Source organism: Ochotona princeps, chromosome 1, assembly GCF_030435755.1.
Source record: "Ochotona princeps isolate mOchPri1 chromosome 1, mOchPri1.hap1, whole genome shotgun sequence".
Lineage (NCBI taxonomy): Eukaryota > Metazoa > Chordata > Mammalia > Lagomorpha > Ochotonidae > Ochotona > Ochotona princeps.
This window is the reverse complement of record NC_080832.1, coordinates 117,489,068-117,507,836: the sequence shown is the minus strand read 5'-3', so window position 1 is coordinate 117,507,836 and position 18,769 is coordinate 117,489,068. Positions and strand designations below refer to the sequence as shown.

Here is an 18,769-nt window from a genome sequence, read left to right as displayed (position 1 = left end):
TGCAAAATGGCCTGAAGGCACAGGGACAGGCATGGCTGAGCTGCTGAGACACAAGTCCAGGATCAGAGTTCGCAGATGTCAGGAAAAGATGGTGTACAGAGCCAAGTTCAGGGCCTGGGGCTCAGGAGCTGGATGGCAGAGGAGAAAGGGCAGTCTGGGGTCAGTGTCCAGCCTCCTGCACCTCAACCAGAACACAGCCAGAGGCTTCCTCATCACAGTTTTCAACCATCGCCTGCTGATGGACATTTGAGTTGCTTCCTGTCTTGTCCTGTCACAGACAGTGCTGTCATGGACAGCGGGGTATGCTTTATCTCAGGCTCACAGGGACAGGTATGGTAGAACATCTCCCCGAACTGGCTGGAGGAATTGTTCTACAATCCCCCAAATTGGGTCCACTCAACAGACAGACAGCAAGCCAACTACTCACATCAGAGAGGTAGCAGATAGTAACTAGGTTTGTCAGACACAAAGCAAGAGGCGGGTAGCTACTGATCACTTCCCAGACCTTGCAGAGAACTGAGCAAGACATGACCCCCTCTCAGGGCAGTGGTGTCTCTGGCTGGGCCTCCATGCCTCCTGGGATTGGTGGACCACATGAGGCCAGCATGCTGTGGAAATGTGAGAGCAAAGAGCTCCATTGCAGGAGTCTACAGGTAGGCTGGTTGTTATTGAGGGTTTTGTGGAAGGTCCTGTGAGACATCTCAAAGCAGAGCCTGGTGGGAGGACGATGGCTCCAGGGTTGATGACTACATTCTGAATGTTGCCATCCGGAGTTCTGTGGGCCGGCCTGACACCCTGGCCACTGCTTTCCCTTAGTGGGTTAATCTTCAATGAAGAGTGGATTTGGGATAACCTCGGTGAAGCAGAGGACCTGCTAGCCCAGGGAAAGAGAGCCTAGAGCTGAGGAAAATGTACCAGGAATGAGGACAAGGATCGGAGGGGGGACTGGGAGCACCTTTAAAGTGGGGTCACTGTGGCAAATGCAATGGCTCCATTGGCTAATCTCTGCGTGTAAGTGCTAGCATCTTTATTGTTGCTTGTTCATTTCTCGTCTGCTCATTTCCAATTCATCTCTCTGCTGGCCTGGGAAAGCAGTGGATGGTGACCCAAGTCCTGGCCCTGTCTACACACATGGGACTCTGACAGAAGCTCCTGGCTCCTGGCTTTTGTTCAGCTCAGCTCAGTTACGACTTGGGGAGTGAACCAGTGGTTGGGAGATCTTTCTCTTGCTGTCTCTTCTTTCTGTAAAATCTACTTTTCCAATAAAAATACATAAATCCTTAAGAGAAACACATAAAGTGGAGTTAAATGCACAGACCCGGATCTCTTGGAAACCTGGTATGAATCCCACCACCCAGCGATGGAGTGGCCTCAAAGAGTCGCAGAGGATGACCAGGGAGCATGACTAGGGGTTCAGGGTGATCTGGGTACCAGAGAACAGCAGCCTGAAGAAAGGGAAGATCTTGCCCTGGAAGGAGGCCTGGAAAGTGTAGATGTGGTTGTTGGTATCAGGGTCATAGAAACTGACTTCCTTTTCCTGGAGATCCACGCAGACGCCCACTCTCCTGGGGCAGACCGGGAGGTCCTCCCACGTGTTGCTTCCAGTGAGCGCCTGGCACTTGAATCTGGCAAAGCGCAGCACCCAGAAGCCTCTGGCAGGCTCCAGGGTCAGGCTGCCCTGTCGAGGGGCCTGCTCCCACGCCACGCCCAGGATGCACTGTCCACCCCTGGGTCCACTGCGCTCCACCTCCCAGGTGTGGCGGCCGGTGGAGAAGCCCGGAGAGCCCAGCACGCAACGGGACGGGAAGAAGCGCTGCGGCTCCCCCGGATCCTCTATGCAGTCCTGAGGGATCATGTCCGCTATCACCGTTTTCAGATCCCGGGAAAGGCTGAGGGCAGGATGGGCCGAGTCCCCGTCAAAGATCACAGGGGCTGTGGGAAGAGAAGGGAAAAGAGGTGCAGCCCCGGTCATGTCCATGGGGACGGGTTCTGAGATCTGTGAGTAGGTAGGCCTGCGTGGACTTCACTCTGAAGGAGTGAAGGGGAGTGGACGCAGCTGCAGGGACCTCGTGTGTCCACTAGAGGGCGCCACAGGACAGGCGATGGCTGGAAGGCTGGCGTGATTGTTGCTTCCTGGGAGTCATGCCCCCACAGCTACCCCGGTATCCTAGGATCTCAGATCCTTCCCTTAGCTCCCCTCAAGTTGGTCCCCCCGATAGCACCAGCCACTCACTCAGCACCCGATGGAGCCCCCTGGAGCTCGAGAGAGTTGTACAGGTACAGGTGCCCACGGTGTCCACCTCGGCGTCGTTTCTGGGAACTCCACCTGGTGCCAGGCTCAATTCTAATCCTGATTCTGTTACTTTGAACCTAGCTCCCGATTGGGGTTGGAATTGAGCTGGGGGGTTCGCTGTTGGGTCACCTTTGACAGAGCAGGAAAGAAGAGCCAGGCTGGTGGGAGCAAGAGGGCAGGAATCCCCCACCACCCGTACAAACTCAAGGAGCTCACTCCAGGGATATCAACTCTCAGTTACTGGAAAGTGGGCAGGGACAGAGGGGGGCTTGTCCTCCCACAACACACACTGCACCTCTGGTCTGCCCACACCACCCGTGCCACCGGACACCTCTTCAAGGCCTGTGGATGCCACAGCGTCCCCTCCTCCACTAACCTCTCTCAGCCTCTCATCCCGGTTTTCTGTTCTTTCCCATTTCTCTCCAGCTCAGGTGGAACAGAGAACCTGAGAATTGGGTCCCAGCAGCTGTGGTGAGGGCGAGGACACCCGTCCCCAGCTCCCTCCGCAGGCTGTGTCCACCTTGGAACACCCACCGGCTTTGTATCCCTCTCCAGCCCCACAGGCAGACTCCTGTGTGCACGACCAGCCTGCTACCTGGGGTCGCTGGCTCAGGCTGTGAGCTTTTGTCCTCCTTAGGATTATTTTTCTCAAGCAGGCACCAAAGGAGTTGAGAGGGAAAGCCAGCTTTCATCCTTAAACTCAGAGGCTGCTAGCTACTCAAAGGCAATGCCTGCTTACTGTGAACATCAGGATAAAGGCAGCCAGTGACTCCCAGGGGGCACCATCACTGCCCCCAATGGAAGTGTAAACACCTTTCAGTTGTTCTCAAACTCAGAAGGACAGGGGGGTCCCTGCTGGCCTGTGTTATTAGGACTGAGAACACTGAGTTCCTTTGGAAGTGGAGTGCCCAGTCATTGTCCCTCCCAATGGAGACCTTGCCCAGGAGCATGGGGACTGCCCAGCAGGGCTGCTAACACAGCAGAGAAGCTCCGGTGTTCAGCACATCTAGAGCCATTTCTTAACTTCCCTAGCTTTGAGCAGGGAAGATATCAGTTGATGATTTTTGATTACTTTGGAATATTTTTTGAGTGACTGTGAGTTTCATGGGTTAAAAGAATAAGACATCCCCCTAGGCCTATTCTTCTCCCTTTGTGGAAGAATTCTGTCTTTTCCCCTTTGGGGGTCTCACTCTCCCCCAGTGGCAGGAATCAACCCCGCACTCCCACTTACCACACTGCCTGCAGGTTGTCCTCATGTCTTGGAGGAACTTGGCTTGGTATTTTTTCCTGGCAGCCTGGAGTTGATCTGGGCATAGGGAACAGAAGGCATGAGAGGCCAGTGAAGTTGAGCAAGGAATCGGGGTCGCACCATGAGACCCCTGGGAGTGGTGAGCTGGAGCTGTCTCTCATGTTGTCAGTGCTTGCGAGACTCCCAGCCTTGCTGCCCTGCTCCTTGAGGTGTCCACACAGCCCAGCACTGCGCAGTGGACATCTGAGGAGACCTCATTTCGGGGGACTTAAGAATTCATGGGGATTCAATAAAAAGTTTAGAAACAATGATCACACCCATTTCTCTCTAACTCTAAATCCTTCCCACCCTGATTGACTATACAAACATCATCTGAAATATAAAAGAAAAATTATAAAAATAAAACAAATTCATGGGACTGGCATGATGGCATAATAGGCTAATCCTCCACCTGCAGTTCAGGGGAATCCACATGGGCACCAGATCGTTTCCTGGCTACTGTGCTTCTAATCCACCTTTCTGATAATGGCCTGGGGAAGCAGCAGAAGATGGCTCAAAGCTTGGGCCCCTGCACCCACAGGGGAGACACAGAAAGAAGCTCCCTGCTTCAGAGCAGCCCAGTCCCATCTGTTGCGGCCCTTTGGGGATTTAACCAGTGGATGGATGATCTCTCTCTGTCTCTGCCGCTCTTTTTGCAAATCATGGAAGAATGGAACTGAAAGACACATTTGGGTGAGCTTTGGGTGCAGTGTTTAACATGCTGCTTAGGACACTTGATGCCCAGCTCTGTTCCAAGTCCAGCTTCCTGCTAAGGGGCACCCTGGGAGGCCCAGGTGATGGTGCAAAGGTTTGGGCTTCTGCTACACACAGGGCAGACTAAGAATGAATTCTTGACTTCTGGCTTTTTCCTGGCCCAGCCCTGGATGTTGTAGACATTTGAGAAGTGAATTGAGTGGATGGAACACACACACACATACACACACACACTCACACACACACTCTCTTCTCTGAATTTTAAACAATAATTTTTAAAAAATTGATTTATTATAGTGCAACAGTTTTTGAAGGTCATGGGCAGTTTTTTTTCTGGACACATTTTCATGAACATTTAAGCATACTACATCAAGTTTAACTTTTGCAGTGGTGGGGCCAGTGTTGTGGCGTGCAGAGAAAGCTGACACCTGTCATGTCAGCACACCATTTGGGTGCGTATCTATTGGACACTCACTTCTGCTGCTCCATTTCTAATCTAGCTCCCTGAAAAACACATGGGAAATCAGCAGAAGATGGTCTAATTGTCTGGACCACTGTCACCCACATGGAAAAATCCTGACTCAGACCTGACCAGCCCTGGCCATTGTGACCATCTAGGGAGTGAACCAGTTGATGGAAGATCTCTCTTTGTCTCTCAATCTCTTCCTCTCTCTGAAACTCAAATTAAAAAGTCCTTTTTTTAAAAAAAAAAAAGATATATTTTTATTGGAAAGACAGATCAGATTTATGGAGAGAAGGAGAAACAGAGAGAAAGATCTTGCGTCTGCTGGTTCAGTCCTCAGATAGCCGCAACAGCTGGGGCTGAGCTGATTCAATCTGACGCGAGGAAGTTCTTCCAGGTTATCCACATGGGTGTAGAGTCCCAAGTTTTGGGCCATCCTTAGCCTCTTTCCCAGGCCACAAGTAGCCAGTTGGATGGGATGTGGGGGAGCCATAACATGAGCTGGCACCATATAAAATCCTGGTGGTTACAAGGTGAGGATTTAACCATTGAGCCATTGTGTTGGGACCAATGTTTCTTCCAGTGGTTACATTAAAAACTAAATGGAGAAGTTGACATTGTGATGCAGCGAGTTAAATGGCCCCTTTTGATGCTGGCATCCCCTGGGAAGGCAAGGTTCTACCTCCTCCCTACAGACATAGGCTTCAGAGCTACATGGAGCTGAAGGCCAGGCCCCCTTTGTGGTTGTCAGAAGAATGAGGGCAGTGGGTACAAACACATATCATGTGAAACAGAGCATGGGAGAAATGCCTGAGTGAGACACACCCATGGAAGGGTACAGTGATGGCCGTGGACAGGAGAGAATCCTCCAGGGGGAACAGAGGCCCCTCAGCCTCTTCCTTACCTCCACATTCCTTCAGGCTCCTGATGATGAAGTCATGTCTGAACTTGGCTTTATTCAGTTGTTTCTGCAGGCCCAGAGGAATTGGGGTTGTGCTGTGAAACTGAAACTGAACCTCTCCATTCCTAGGAGGACAAGGCAGAGCTGCATGGGGAGGCAAGGGAGAGAGGCTGGTGCGCTGGATCCAGCCCTGTGGGGATGGAGTCACGGGAGTGGCCGTGAGCATCAAGGGCTAGTGAGCACATCCAGTCAGCAGGTGGGCACTACTGATGGGGCTGCAGTGAGAAGCTGCCCAAGGAGACTTGGAAGTGAAGGGGAGAGGAGAAAAGCAGTGGGGCAGGGAGAGAGGACCAGGAGGCATCCAGCTGAGCAGGGGGCCTGCAGGAGGCACTGAGAGATGGGGAGAACAGCTCAGGACTCTCCTAGCCAACTCGTTTGCTCAGCTCAGATCTTCTCTGCAACCTAAACCTCTGACTGCAAACTATGAGTGTGGGTGTTGGTGAATGGGGAATGTTGAGGGTATCTGAAGCTATGTTGGGAACAGAACTTAGCAATGATTCAGGGGCAACATGCATGTGGGATGGCCCTCATACCTGTGCAAGGTGCCTTTGATGTCCTGGAAGAGAAAGACAAACAGCATGGTCTGAGCACTTGGCTGACCCTTAGTGGCCAGGGAGGAGCCGAGGAGGCAAGTGGGTGTGGGCAGAGCCGGTGGAGTGAGAACATGTCTGAAATTCTCTCTCTCTCTCTCTCTCTCTCGTTCTCACTCACCATGTGGACTCCTCAAAAAAGTGCTGATATGGCACTAAGTGAAAATGTAGTTGGACATTAAGAAGAACCATTGATGGGCAGAAAAAGAGTGACATTTTGCAGATGAACTTTGCCTGATACTTTGGCTGAGAGCCTTCTCCTTGGGACAGGAGAAAGATTGGAGTGAGTTTGCATGAACTTTCTTTTAAGAGACGAATAGACACTCCAACTAGCATGATGGTTCGAAAAATGCGGAAGCTCCTGGCTTTTGCCTGGCACTGTCCAGGTCACTGTGACCATTTGGGGAATGAACCAGTAATGGTGGATCTCTCTCTCTCTCTCTCTCTCTCTCTCTGCTTATCTTTCCCTCTCTCTGTGTAACTCTGCCTGTGTAGTAAATGAATAAATCCTTTTAAAAATTGGACTTTGTGTTCATTTATAATTTCTTCATCAAATGCATTTAAAAAAGATTTACTTTTATTGGAAAGGCAGATTTTTAAAGAGAAGGCTAGACAGAAGGAAAGATCTTCCATCTGCTCATTCACTCCCCAATTGACCGCAACAGTCAGAGCTGAGCCAATCCTAAACCAGGAGCCTCTTCTCATCTCCCACATGGGTGCAGGTCTCCAGGCTTTGATCATCCTCTGCTGCTTTCCTGGGCATATTAGCAGAGAGATAGATTAGAAGAATTGAAGCAGCTGGGACTCTAACCAGCACTTGTATGAATATGAGTGCTGGCAGTTTCTTAATCCACTAAGCCACAGCACCAGTCCCATAAAAATGTAAAATATAATTTCCATCTATCTGAAAGGCAGAGAGACAGACAGAGAGATTCTCCACCTGATGGTTCACTCCCTAAAGGCTCACACAGCCAGGCCTGAGCCAGGTAGCAGTCAGGAGCCTGGAACACTGCTCACGTCTCCCACATGGGTTACTGGATCCCAGGACCTGCCACATCACCTGCTTCCTCTCAGGGCCCACATTAGCAGGAAGCTGGGTGGGGAGTGGAGGTAGGACTCTGACCAGGTACAGCCACAGGGAAGGTGGATGCCCCAAGTGACATATTAACCACTGTACCAAACACTTGCCCTCAAATGTGCTGAAGCTTTTCATATCAGGCTTGCAATATATTTCTAAATTACACATGTGGCTTACATTACATTTCTAGATTATACGGGGCAGTAACTCATATTGTATTTCTAAATTGCATATGTGGTTCACATATTTCTACATCACACATGCATTGTTGTTTCAAATGACACGTTACCACTTTGACTCATTCTCCTGGATTGGTGTTGCCCTAGAGGCAGGGTGGCTCGGGCAGACTCGGGGATTCTGACAGGTGCTGGGTGCTAGGCCAGACACCAGGCTGGGCTTTGCCGTGTGGTGATTCTGCCCCACAGGGACTCACCTGCGGCAGCTGTCTGGGTGGCATCTGCTGCTTGGACGTCAGGGAATCCTTGAGTGAGCTGAACTGTGCCTGGGTGACAGCACTGTAGTTTTCACATTCCTTGATGCCCTCTTTTTCCAGCCACTCGATGCTTGACAGGAGGACGTTCTTCTCCTCCTCTAGTACCTGTTGCAGGTGCTTGAATTCTGTCTGGATCCGTTGTTTCTCAAACTTCACCTGGGCCTTGGGGTGAGGTACAGGGACACAGAGAAAAGATTGGCCCCACTGTCCTTCCACCATGCTACTCCATTTTAACTTTTGTATTTGGTTATACTGAGTACCAATGTAGAACAGGGAACAGACTTGAGAAAAGGTGACTTTTTATTTTCTTTTTTTAAATTGCAAAGTCAGGTATACAGAGAGGAGGAGAGACAGACAGAAAGATCTTTAGTTTGATAATTCACTCCCCATGAGACCGCAATGGCCAGAGCTGAGTCGATTGAAGCTAGGAGCCAGGAACTTCTTCCAGGTATCCCATGCAGGTGCAGGGTCTCAAGGCTCTGGGCCATCCTCAACTGCTTTCCCAGGCCACAAGCTGGGAGCTGGATGGGAAGAGCGGCCACCTGAATTAGAACCGGCGCCCAAATGGGATCCCTATGCATTCAAGGTGAGTACTTTAGTCACTAGGCCACCATGCCAGGCCCAAACTTATTTTTCTTAACAAGATTTGTTCATTTAATTGAATGGCACACACATACACACAGAGATGTCTATCTGTCTACTTGTTCACTCCCCAAATGCCCAAATAGCCTGAGCTAGGCCAGGCTGAAACCAGCTTCCAGGAACCCCACCCAAATCTCCCACACAGGTGCAGGAGCCCACATACTTGGGCCAAATTCTGTTGCTTTCCTAGATACGTAGGCAGGGCCCTGGATTGGAAATAGAGCATCTAGATCACAAACCAGTACTCATATGAGATGTTGGTGTCAAAGCAGGTGAATAAACCCACTGCACCATAATGCTGGCCCTGAGACACACATTTAAAGGCACTTCCCATGTCAGTGTGTGGTGCAGCACATTCAGACATTAAGCTCGTGTTTGAGTTCTGGTGCAAGTACTGGCTGCTCTGCTTCTGATGCAGTGTCTCTGTTTACCCATTCACTGTGAATGCTTAGCTGGGGCAGTTAATTAATTTGTTCTGTTTTCTGTCCTCTGTTATGGTAGCAAGCAACCTCTGCAGGCTCCAATATACTGCCATATCCTCATTGTTCATCTGGATACACTTGTTCACTGCTCCAGCTAAGTCATTGAAGAGGCTCAGCTCTGACACATGCACTCCACGGTCAGACCATAGAATCTGTACTTCTCTTCATGGTTGGGGTTTTGAGATCAGCAGTTCAGTTGGAGGGATCCCCAAAGGTACCCCATCTGAAGTGGTCCCAGACCTAATTCCTGTGTGTGCATGCCAATACTGGGTCTGGCACAGTCCGTTGCCCAAATCAGCTATGCATACATGTGTAGTTGCAATTTAGGGTCATTTCTGTCTCCAGCCCTGTTTTCTAGGCAAACCAATGGGTGTTGCAGCCCAGCCCAATCCTGCCCAACACACACTTGACATTCATACAAACCAGTGGCAGCTGCAGCCTAGTTGGAGTAACCTGCAATAACTCCTACCAGGCCTGCACCCTATACTGTTTCTTGTACTTGCCAGTATGTACAGCAGTCTGGTCCAGTCTGTTCCACATCCCATTCAGCTCTCATACATGTCAATGGGCATTGAAGCCTAATTCATCCCAACCAGCCCCACTATTCAACCCACACACATGCCAGTGGGCGCCACTCTCTGTTTAGCCATGCCTGCTCCTAGCTGGTTCTCATGCTGACCAGTTGGTGTGTGGCAACCCAAGAGGGATGTGCCCACTGTTTCCCTACTGGACCCACTCCCACATCTTGCACTCTCTAGGTAGTTCTGCTTTATAGCTTGATAGAATTTTCCCCCCATACCAGCATCTGCCAGCTGATGCTATGGCAAAGCCCAACCAACCCACACCTAATATGGCTTCTGCATACACCAGAAGGCATAGTTAGCCCATCCTGGTTTTCCCCTGATCCAGCTCACATGCATACCAACAGGTGTTATAGCCTTGCCTGACCTGATCTGCCCCCAATCTCAGCTGTCATGATCACCAATGGAAGTAGTGGTCCAGCAGGGAGGTCCCCCACATCCCCCTGCTACAACACTCACCTCCATGCCCTGGGTCTCATGTGTGCTGGTTGGGTGCTGTGTCCCAATCTGGTATGGCCCACCTATACTTGGCATTTGCTAGTGGGTGCTGTAGCCTAGCCAGGCCCAGCCCAACCCCAATTTCAGCTCTCATTGGTGGGGGCTACAGCCTAGCCCAGTCAAGCCAGCCCTCAATCCAGGCCCTAATGTGGATTGGCTGGTATTGTGGCCCAATCCAGCATGTTCCACACCCCATCCTGTTCTTGGATTTGCCAGCAAGTGGTATGAACTGGCCCAGCTTTGCTGGCCCCTGATCTGAGCCAAATGTATGCTAGTGGGTACCACTCCCTGAGCTAATGTGGGCTGCTCCCTGTCTTGGTTCTTGTGCTTACCTGCAAGGACTGTGTCCTGACAGAGGAGTTCCCCAAGCTCCTCCATCAGAACCTCTCCCAGTGCCAGATCTCGTGCACATCTGAATGATTCCTAAAGGACTCCCAACAACAAGGCCACTGTACTTGCAGGTAAGCAAGGGGATTGAGACCTGGTATTTTAGAGGGGAGACCTTTCTGGGTTAGACAGATGTGCCAGCCCACATGGGATACTTGAGATGGACTAGTTAGCATGGATCATTGCTGGCCATCACACACCAAAACCAAAGCAATACAGGATGGAGTTTTCCCTTACCACGAAGGTAGAGATCTTTTCTTCATCTTGATCATTTGAGTATAACTGCTTCTTTTGCTGCAAGACCCCCATATGTAACTGGATCTGCTCCTGTGGGGAGAGGAACCTTCATACAAGGCTCTACCTGGATTTTCCTTAGCTGCATAAAAACCTCTGAGTGTCTCCAGAAAGCACATGAGAGGCTCAAGGGAGTTCTTGGAGACAATGTTCATCCACACTGCTTTCTCAAGAAGGAAGAAATCAGAACCTAGGTGACCTAAAAGAGCCACTATAACTATTTTTGAGTAATGTTTGGATGGTGCTTCAGGACTGTCAAATAACTCCCACAACTTTCCATCACCTGTTTTACCAACATTTTGAAGAGGTAGGTTTGGGGTCGGCTGCTAATGATATTGACCTTGGAAACCAGTGAAGGATGGCTCAAGAGTTTGGTTCCCTGCACCCATGTGAGACCAGAAAGAAGCTCTTGGCCCTCAGCTTGGGACTGGCTCAGCTCTGGGGACTGTTTCAGCAATTTTGGGGTGTGAACATGGAATATCCTCTCTTTCTAACTCTGCCTTTGAAATAAATAAACATTTTTCTTGAGGATAAAAGTTTGATTTGACAGCCTAGGCATCTGAGGCTCAGAGAACCCAAGGGATTCTTTGAAAGTCACACGAACAACTCAAAGTCTGGATTTGAGGCACACCTCTCTTTTTTTAAAAAAGATTTATTTTTATTTTTTTATTGGAAAGTCAGACACACAGAGAGGAAGAGAGACAGAGAGTAAGATCTTCCATCCATTGATTCACTCCCCAAATGGCTGCAATAGCCACAGCTGAGTCGATCTAAAGTCAGGATCCTGGAGTCTCTTCTGGGTCTCCCAGGTGGGCTCAGGGTCCCAAGGTTTTGGACTGTCTTTGACCACTATCCCAGGCCACAACAGGGAGCTGGATGTGAAGGGGGGCTTCCAAGATACAAACTGGCACATATATTGGATCCTGGTGCATGCAAGGTCATGATTTTAGCTGCTAGGCTAAAGCCGCTCCACACATCTCTCTTTTAAAATTTTATATTTAATTCTATTTTTAATATTGCATACACAGTTGAGAGAGATGTCTATGTGTATTTCCTATTAAGGTGGGGAGGGTCAAGGTATTGAAGAAGGTGAGTGGGACAAATGTTTCACTCTTCTTTTTTTTTTTTTTCCTGTGTCCGCTGAGGACAATTAGGGTGGAAAGAGGGAGGCTGTTTCTTGATGTCAAATTGTATCTGATATGATGACATCTTAGAGACCCCAATGTAGAGTCCACATCTTCTAAATCAAATTCCTATGTCTTGGGGTCAGCACATGGTTAACAGGTTAATCCTCCCCCTTGAAGTTCTGACATTTCATATGGGTTCTGGTTCAAATCTCGGTTGCTCCACTGCTGATCCACTTTTCTGTTTATGGCCTGGGAAAGCAGAAGAGGATGGCCTAAGTCCTTGGGACCATGCACCCATTTGGTAGACCCAGAAGAGGCTCCTGGCTCCTGGCGTAGGATTGGCTCAGCTCTAGCAATTGCAGCCATTTGAGCAGTGAACCATTGGGCAGAAGATCTTGCTCTCCTTCTCTGTAAGTCTACCTTTCAAATAAAAATAAATAAATCTTTTTTAAAAAAATCTGTGGGGGACTGACATACTGGCCTATTAGCTAATTCTCCCCTTGTAAGCTCCAGGATTCCATATGGGTACCAATTTATGTCCTGACTATTTCATTCCCATCTAGCACCCTGCTTGTGGTCTGGGAAAGCAGCAAAAGGTGGCCCAAAGCTTTGGGACCCTGCACCCATGTGGGAGACCCAGAAGAAGTTCCTTGTTCCTGGCTTCAGTTTGGCTCATATAGGGCCGGTGCAGCAATTTGGGGATTAAACCAATCTATGAAAGATCTTTTTCTCTCTGTTTCTCCATCTCTCTGTCAACCCACCTTTCAAATAAATAAATAAATAAATAAATAAATAAATCTTTTTAAAAAGCCTTATTTTCCACCTTTCATTATTCCCTGATTGACACAGACAGCAGTTCCTCAGAGTATAAACTTGAGCTCTTAGGCCTGGTTAAGTGTAACCTGTAGGAGCAATAGAGAACAAACCCACAAGAAGGAGGGAACAACATTAAGGTCTCCACTGAACTCCTGTCAGTAAAGGGGAGCTCCAGTGCCTACCTGGTGATGCTGGGCAGCTTCTTCTATCACTCTGGTGTTATGGGATTTGTGGTCCTTGGAGTCATGACACACCACACAGAGAAGTTCCCCATCCTCCTCACAGAAGTAGTGCAGCTTCTCTCCATGCTTTGGACATCTCAGCTCCTCCTCTTCTGACCACCTCTCAGAGAAGTTTATAGCTTGGATTCTCTCCACCAGATTCCCCAACAGCCAATTGGGTGAGAATGTGTCCTTTCTCATGGAACTTTTGCAGATGGGACATTGGAGGAAATTTTCAGAAGTTTTCCTAAGCTGAGTGATGCAACCATGGCAGAAGTTGTGCCCACAGTCAATGGTGACAGGGTCCTGCAGAATGTCCAGGCAGATGGGGCAGCTCACTTCCTGCTGAAGGTCAGTGGAAAACCAGTGGCTGGCCATGACAGAGCATTCAGGCTGACCCACACCTTCAGGAATCAGCAAGTTGGCAGTGGGCACTGCTGTGGGAAGGGAGAAGGAAAAAGAGCAGGTAGAAGTCAGAGTCTGTCAGTCAGCCACTGGAGCAAGGCAGGAGGAAAAGAAGAGGGGGAAAAGCTGATCCAAAGGAGTAAGGATTTCAATCCAGCGAGCATTCTGGAAGGGGAATCGGACAATCCTCTTCTTTACTGCTTGGGAACAAATGGCTACTAAGTAAGTATGTTTGCTGATTATTCATGGAGTAAATGATCTTGAACTTTGGACTGGTTGTGTATAAGGCACATGATTGGATCAGAAGGGCAAGGGCACCAAAGTCCAGTTATAAAAGACCTCCAAGAAGCATTAGGAAGGGAGTGGAAGGGCTGGCAGGCATCTCCGGCAAGGTCACAGGCAGGCGGAACCAAACCAAGACAGAGAGAGAAAGAGAGAGAGACAAGGGAAGAGGAGGGAAATTAGATCTACTGCAGGTAATGTAGCTTCTCTATTTGAAGAATTTTGTGAGAATGTGGAAGATATAATCGCTACCTTGTACCATTCCTCTCTTGAGGCATTCCCAGTCAAGCAGAAGACACAAGGAACTTCCTTTCTGCTTCTATTTTTGTTGTGTTTTAAGACTTATTTTCTTTATCTTTGAGACAGCAACACAGAGAGGGAGACACTAAGAGAGAAGGAGATCTTTCTTCTGCTGCTTCACCACCCCCAGATGAACACAATGGCCAGTGCTGAGCCAGTCCATAGCCTGGAGCCAGGAGCTTCCTCTGGGTCTCCCATATAGGTGCACAGGCACAAGCACCCGGGCCATCCTCCACCACCTTCCCAGGAACATCAGCAGAGAGCTGGATCAGAAGTGTAGCACCAGAACACAAACTTCCACCCACATGGGATGCTAGTGCTGTAGGCAGAAGCTTAACTTGTTACTCCACCACACTGACTCCAGGGACTTCCTTTCTGGAGATCATTCTGTTTTCCACATTGCTCTTGATCCTGGTGGAGCTCGTCCTGAAGCACACCAGCTGTAGCCATGTGTCTTCTGTGGAACTTCCCTCGTGTGTCTTCAATCTTTGCTGTGTGTTATGATTCTTCTATGTTTCTTCCTTCTTCATAGAGACTCTGTTTTTTTATTTCATATTTTTATCACCATCATCATCATTATTATTATCATTTTATGATACAGTTCCATAGGCCCTGGGATTTTCCTTATTCTATTCCCAATCCCTTCTCGCTCACTGAATTTCTGTATGTCATTACTATAGTGTAGTTCTTCATAAACAGACATATGTCCATCATTGCGGGCATGGACAATGGTAGAGACTCCAGCATGCTATTGTCAAGATATAGTAAGCAGTTTCATTGTAAGTCCATCTTTGTCTGGAAGTACAGATGCATACTGCATTATATCTGCACATCTGGATATGATAGTTTCCATTACTCAGTTACTACACATCCCCTTAAATGAAAAACCACAGCACAAAATCAAAAATAGAAAGAAAAATAGAAATTTACAATGCCATGAAGTTAAATAACACACTGTTTGCTACTAGATATGATAGTCTCCATTACAGTTACTATATATCCCCTTAAATGAAAAACAACAAAACAAAACCAACAACAGAAAAAAGAAATTAACAATGCCATGGAGGTGAGTAACATGCTACTGAGTGACTAATGTGTCACTGAAGAAATAAGAAAGAAAATCAAGAAACTTCTTGAAGAAAATGATGCTACTGCATAATCTGTTTGAAGAGATGAAACTTAAAAAATTTTAAATCCTTGAGATACAGTTTCTGCTGATCTTTGTTGGTGAGATGTCTTCTATAGGCAACAAATAAAGTTTTTTTTAAAAAATCCAGTCTGCTAATCTATGACATGTGATTGATGAGTTTAAGGCATTTGCATTCAGCGTTAATATGAATGGGTAGTAATGTGGTCCTGTCATTTTAGGAATGGATTGTTCATTGGTTTAGTCTTCTGTTGTTATTTTACTGGGATGTTCTTCACAATTGCCTTTGGTTTTGTTGGGTGCTATTCCTCCTCTTTATCAAGAGAACATCTTGAAGTATCATTTGTAGGGCAGATTTAGAAAAGACATATTCTTTTAAATTTCTTTACTGTGCAACAGTTTTTTTCATTGTCAAAGACAAAGAAAAGTTTTGCTGGGTATGTTATTCTGCGCCAACAATTTTTTGCTTTTAGAATCTGGAATATGCCACTCCATTTTCTTCTGGCCTGTAGAGTTTCCTTAGAGATGTCTGCTATGAGTTTAATTGACATTTTTTAACGTCAGTTGATCTTTTTCATGTGCATATTTAAGAATCTTTTTTTTATGCTCAATTGAAGAGAGCTTGATGATCATGTGTCGTCATAAAGATTGCTTTCGGGAAATCCTGTTAGGAGTTCTGTGCCCTTCCTGGATGTTGTTTCCCAATTCTTTCTCTAGATTAGGGAAATTTTCCCTTATTATTTTACTAAACATATTTGTAAAGTCGGTTTCTCTTTCTCCACCTTCTGGGACTCCCATAACTTTTATATTTGGCCTTTTAATAGTGTCTTTCAATTCTTGAATACCTTTTTTTGGGCCTGATCCAGCTCTGCTCCAAGCTTTTTGTTTGTTTCCCCATAATAACAGGAAATATCTTCTAATTTTCAGATTCTTTCTTCTGCTTGCTTCATTCTATTTTGGAGACTCTCCACTGCCCTTTAATTTGCTCCACAATATTCATTTCTGATGTATCAGCTTTCACATGATTCATTTCCTGCGTGACATGTTCCTTAAATTTCTCAAACTCCTGTATTACATGCTTCTCATTGTTGGTAAGCTTTATGAGAAGTGTTTTGAATTCTGTATCCCCCATTTTCTCAATGTCTTCCTCAGTTAACTCTGAGGTTGGCAAAGGCTTTTGCCCCTTGTAGGGGAGTCTTCAGTAATACTCATTGTGCCTCTGTCTCTTCTTTTGCTCTTGGTCATTATATTTCTGGTTATCAGATTCTTCTCCTTGGGCCAGGTTTCTAAGCTGTGTCACCCATAGGTCTACAGTTTGATTTTACTTATTGTGATTGTTACACAGCTCTTTGTTTACAGTCAGTTGTGTCACTGCCTCCACTGAGTTCCAGGTCTGGGTTTCTATGTTAGACTTTCACCATGATCTCCGTAGCCCCAACTCCTGGCTCACCAGACTTGACCTCCTGTGATACCATGCTGAAGCTGCACCATGTCTGTACAACTTTTCTCCCACTTCCAGTTGGAGCAGGTCCCAGGATTAGGGAGACACCAGGTGTCCTATATAGCTAGGTTGTTGGTGGTGCTGATCTTGTCAGAAGCTGTTGGCTATTATGTCTGAGGGCCACATGGACCTATTTTGATTCATATAATGCTGAAGTTAGTATTATTTTCCTGTGGGAGCAGTGCAATGCACTGAGCTCAGTGAGTTCTCACCAAGCTCAGTGCATGTGCAGCTCACTATTGTCCCTGCAGTCTTAAAGTTTTTCCACAGTACAAAATGGCGCCCAATTTGGCTCTAGGGGACAGACTGGGCTGTGAAATCCACCCTGTTCCTGCACTGTCTGTCCGGCACCTGTTGCTCTGTCTCTGCTCCTGGTCAAATCAAACAGACCAGCAAGACGGGCAGTTCTTTGGGTTCACCGCCTGAGCTTTCAGTGAAAATCTGTTCCCACCTTGTTGCTGCAGGAGTTCTGGCTGCTGTTAGTTTGGACTGTGGTTCTCTGAATGCCGCTGGGGTATCATTTCAGCACCACACCTTGTGTCTACTGCTTTCCTATGTCTATCACAGTTAGTGACTGTGTTCAAACATACATGATTGTAAGGATGTGGTTATGGTCATCCTAGGATACTGCTTAAAGTTAGCCACGAGCTTTCTGTCCTGGGAAAGCTGAGCATCAAAGTGCCAGAGCAATGGAAGCACATGACCAAGAGTGTAATGACCCTGATTCCTGACTTGCTTTCCCCTGAAGATTTTGTTCTGAATTAAAACAAGCAGCACGCGGATGATTTTTATCTGATGCATATCCTAGGTCAAACAGGTGTGGTGAATGATTTTATGATCATCGACACCCGGCCATACATTCTACCTGGCTTCCTTTCTTTCTCCTGGTTTAATTATTAACACTATTACATTCCTTTCTCAAAGTGTGCCCTTTGGATGATTAATTACGTGACTACCCTAGTCATAGCAACTGTTGGAAGCCAAAGGCTTTTGGAAATGTTTCACTTTCAAGCCTCTCTGAATGCTTTAAGGCTGAATTAAAGCAGTGTTTTGTCACCTGTACTCACCCAAACTGCTGCTCCCTGGAGACAGAATTTAACTTTTATTCAGGTCTCCTTTGATGAGCATGGTGATGTAAAAAATGGAAATTTGAATGCTTTTAGGAGGGTGCCTTCCTCCCCACCACTCTGTCACATCAGGTCTCCCTGTCTGCAGACATCCTCCTGTCTATGACCCTGACTTGTAGATTTCTTCTGAGTCTCTCCTGTGAGAAATTATCTCTAGCTATATCAGGGAGACCAAGGATGTGTCAGATGGCCTGAAGGCCTTGTTAAAGCTCAGATGGCTGAGCCTCAGAGCCAGGATAAAGATCTGATCATTCCCCTTCTAAATTCTTTCTTATATTTTAGGTTTTTTTTAAGATTTATTTTATTTTTTATTGGAAAGTCAAATATACAGAGAAGAGGAGAGACCTAGAGGAAGATCTTCCTCTTGTTGATTCACTCCCCAAGTGGCTGCAATGGCTGGAGCTGGGCAAATCTGAAGCCAGGAGCCAGGAGCCTCTTCCAGGTCTCCTTTGCAGGTACAGGGTCCCAAGGCTTTGGGCTGTCCTTGACTGCTTTTCTAGGCCACAGCAGGGAGCTGGATGGGAAGTGGGACTGCCGGGATACAAACTGGCACCCATATGACTTTAGCCACTAGGCTACCATGCTGGGTCCTTATATTTTAGTTTTTCATTTGTAAGGGAGAGAGAGAGAGAGAGAGAGAGAGAGAGAGAGAGAGAGAGAGAGAGAAGCCTTCATCCTCTGGCTCACTCCTCAAGTGCCCACAACAGCCAGCACTGACCTAGGCTGGGCTGGATCTGGAAACTTAGAATTCAGCACAGGTCTCTCACATGGGTGACCCAGAGTACTTGAGCCATTACCCGCTGCCTTCCAGGAATGCATGTGACCAGAAACATTGATTAGAAGTGGAAGGGCTGGAACTCCAAGTAGGGTGTCCCACACAGATGCAGATATCCCAGAAGTGACTTCACCACTGTCCCATAGACCCACTGCTGCAGGCAGTGTACAAGCAGCTTGACTTAATCAGAAAAGCAGGGAGTATTGTGTCTGGAATCCTGAGTTCACAGACTGCTGGTGTCAGAACACAGTTAGAGCTTGTGTGCAATTATCTGCAGCAGGTAACATTGCATATGAGGGTTTTC

The 18,769-nt window shown here is 47.5% G+C and overlaps 2 protein-coding genes across 4 annotated transcripts; both read right to left on the bottom strand.

Annotated features, from left to right (window-relative positions):
* Nucleotides 1-1,009: 1,009 nt before the first annotated feature.
* Nucleotides 1,010-2,273, bottom strand: LOC131480808 (E3 ubiquitin-protein ligase TRIM31-like). Its single transcript, XM_058666882.1, has 2 exons — nt 2,234-2,273; nt 1,010-1,932 (listed from the first exon to the last, which is right to left on the bottom strand). Exon 2 carries the CDS (start codon nt 1,853-1,855, stop codon nt 1,406-1,408), a length of 450 nt encoding a protein of 149 aa, XP_058522865.1. The 5' UTR covers nt 1,856-1,932; nt 2,234-2,273; the 3' UTR covers nt 1,010-1,405.
* Nucleotides 2,274-5,909: 3,636 nt separating this feature from the next.
* LOC131480804 (E3 ubiquitin-protein ligase TRIM31-like) lies at nt 5,910-13,539 on the bottom strand. Of its 3 annotated transcripts, XM_058666854.1 has the most exons (4): nt 12,890-13,539; nt 10,708-10,797; nt 7,821-8,042; nt 5,910-6,275 (listed from the first exon to the last, which is right to left on the bottom strand). In XM_058666854.1, the coding sequence occupies exons 1-4, from the start codon at nt 13,304-13,306 to the stop codon at nt 6,207-6,209; spliced, it is 798 nt and encodes a 265-aa protein (XP_058522837.1). In that variant the 5' UTR covers nt 13,307-13,539; the 3' UTR covers nt 5,910-6,206. The 3 variants fall into 3 exon arrangements, with proteins under 3 accessions (XP_058522837.1, XP_058522843.1, XP_058522830.1); XM_058666847.1 differs by lacking the exon at nt 5,910-6,275 and having other exon boundaries at nt 7,588-8,042; XM_058666860.1 differs by lacking the exons at nt 5,910-6,275; nt 10,708-10,797 and having other exon boundaries at nt 7,586-8,042.
* Between the last annotated feature and the right edge of the window lie 5,230 nt (nt 13,540-18,769).

What these genes read in the sequence shown, in the direction of transcription:
- LOC131480808 (XM_058666882.1), bottom strand. Translation starts at nt 1,855, where the DNA reads ATGATCCCTCAGGACTGCATAGAGGATCCGGGGGAGCCGCAGCGCTTC.
- LOC131480804 (XM_058666847.1), bottom strand. Translation starts at nt 13,306, where the DNA reads ATGGCCAGCCACTGGTTTTCCACTGACCTTCAGCAGGAAGTGAGCTGC. An exon ending in AAGCTGCCCAGCATCACCAG is followed by an intron (nt 10,798 to 12,889) that starts GTAGGCACTGGA and finishes CTCTCCCCACAG; the next exon opens with GAGCAGATCCAGTTACATAT. An exon ending in AAAAGATCTCTACCTTCGTG is followed by an intron (nt 8,043 to 10,707) that starts GTAAGGGAAAAC and finishes CCTCACCCCAAG; the next exon opens with GCCCAGGTGAAGTTTGAGAA.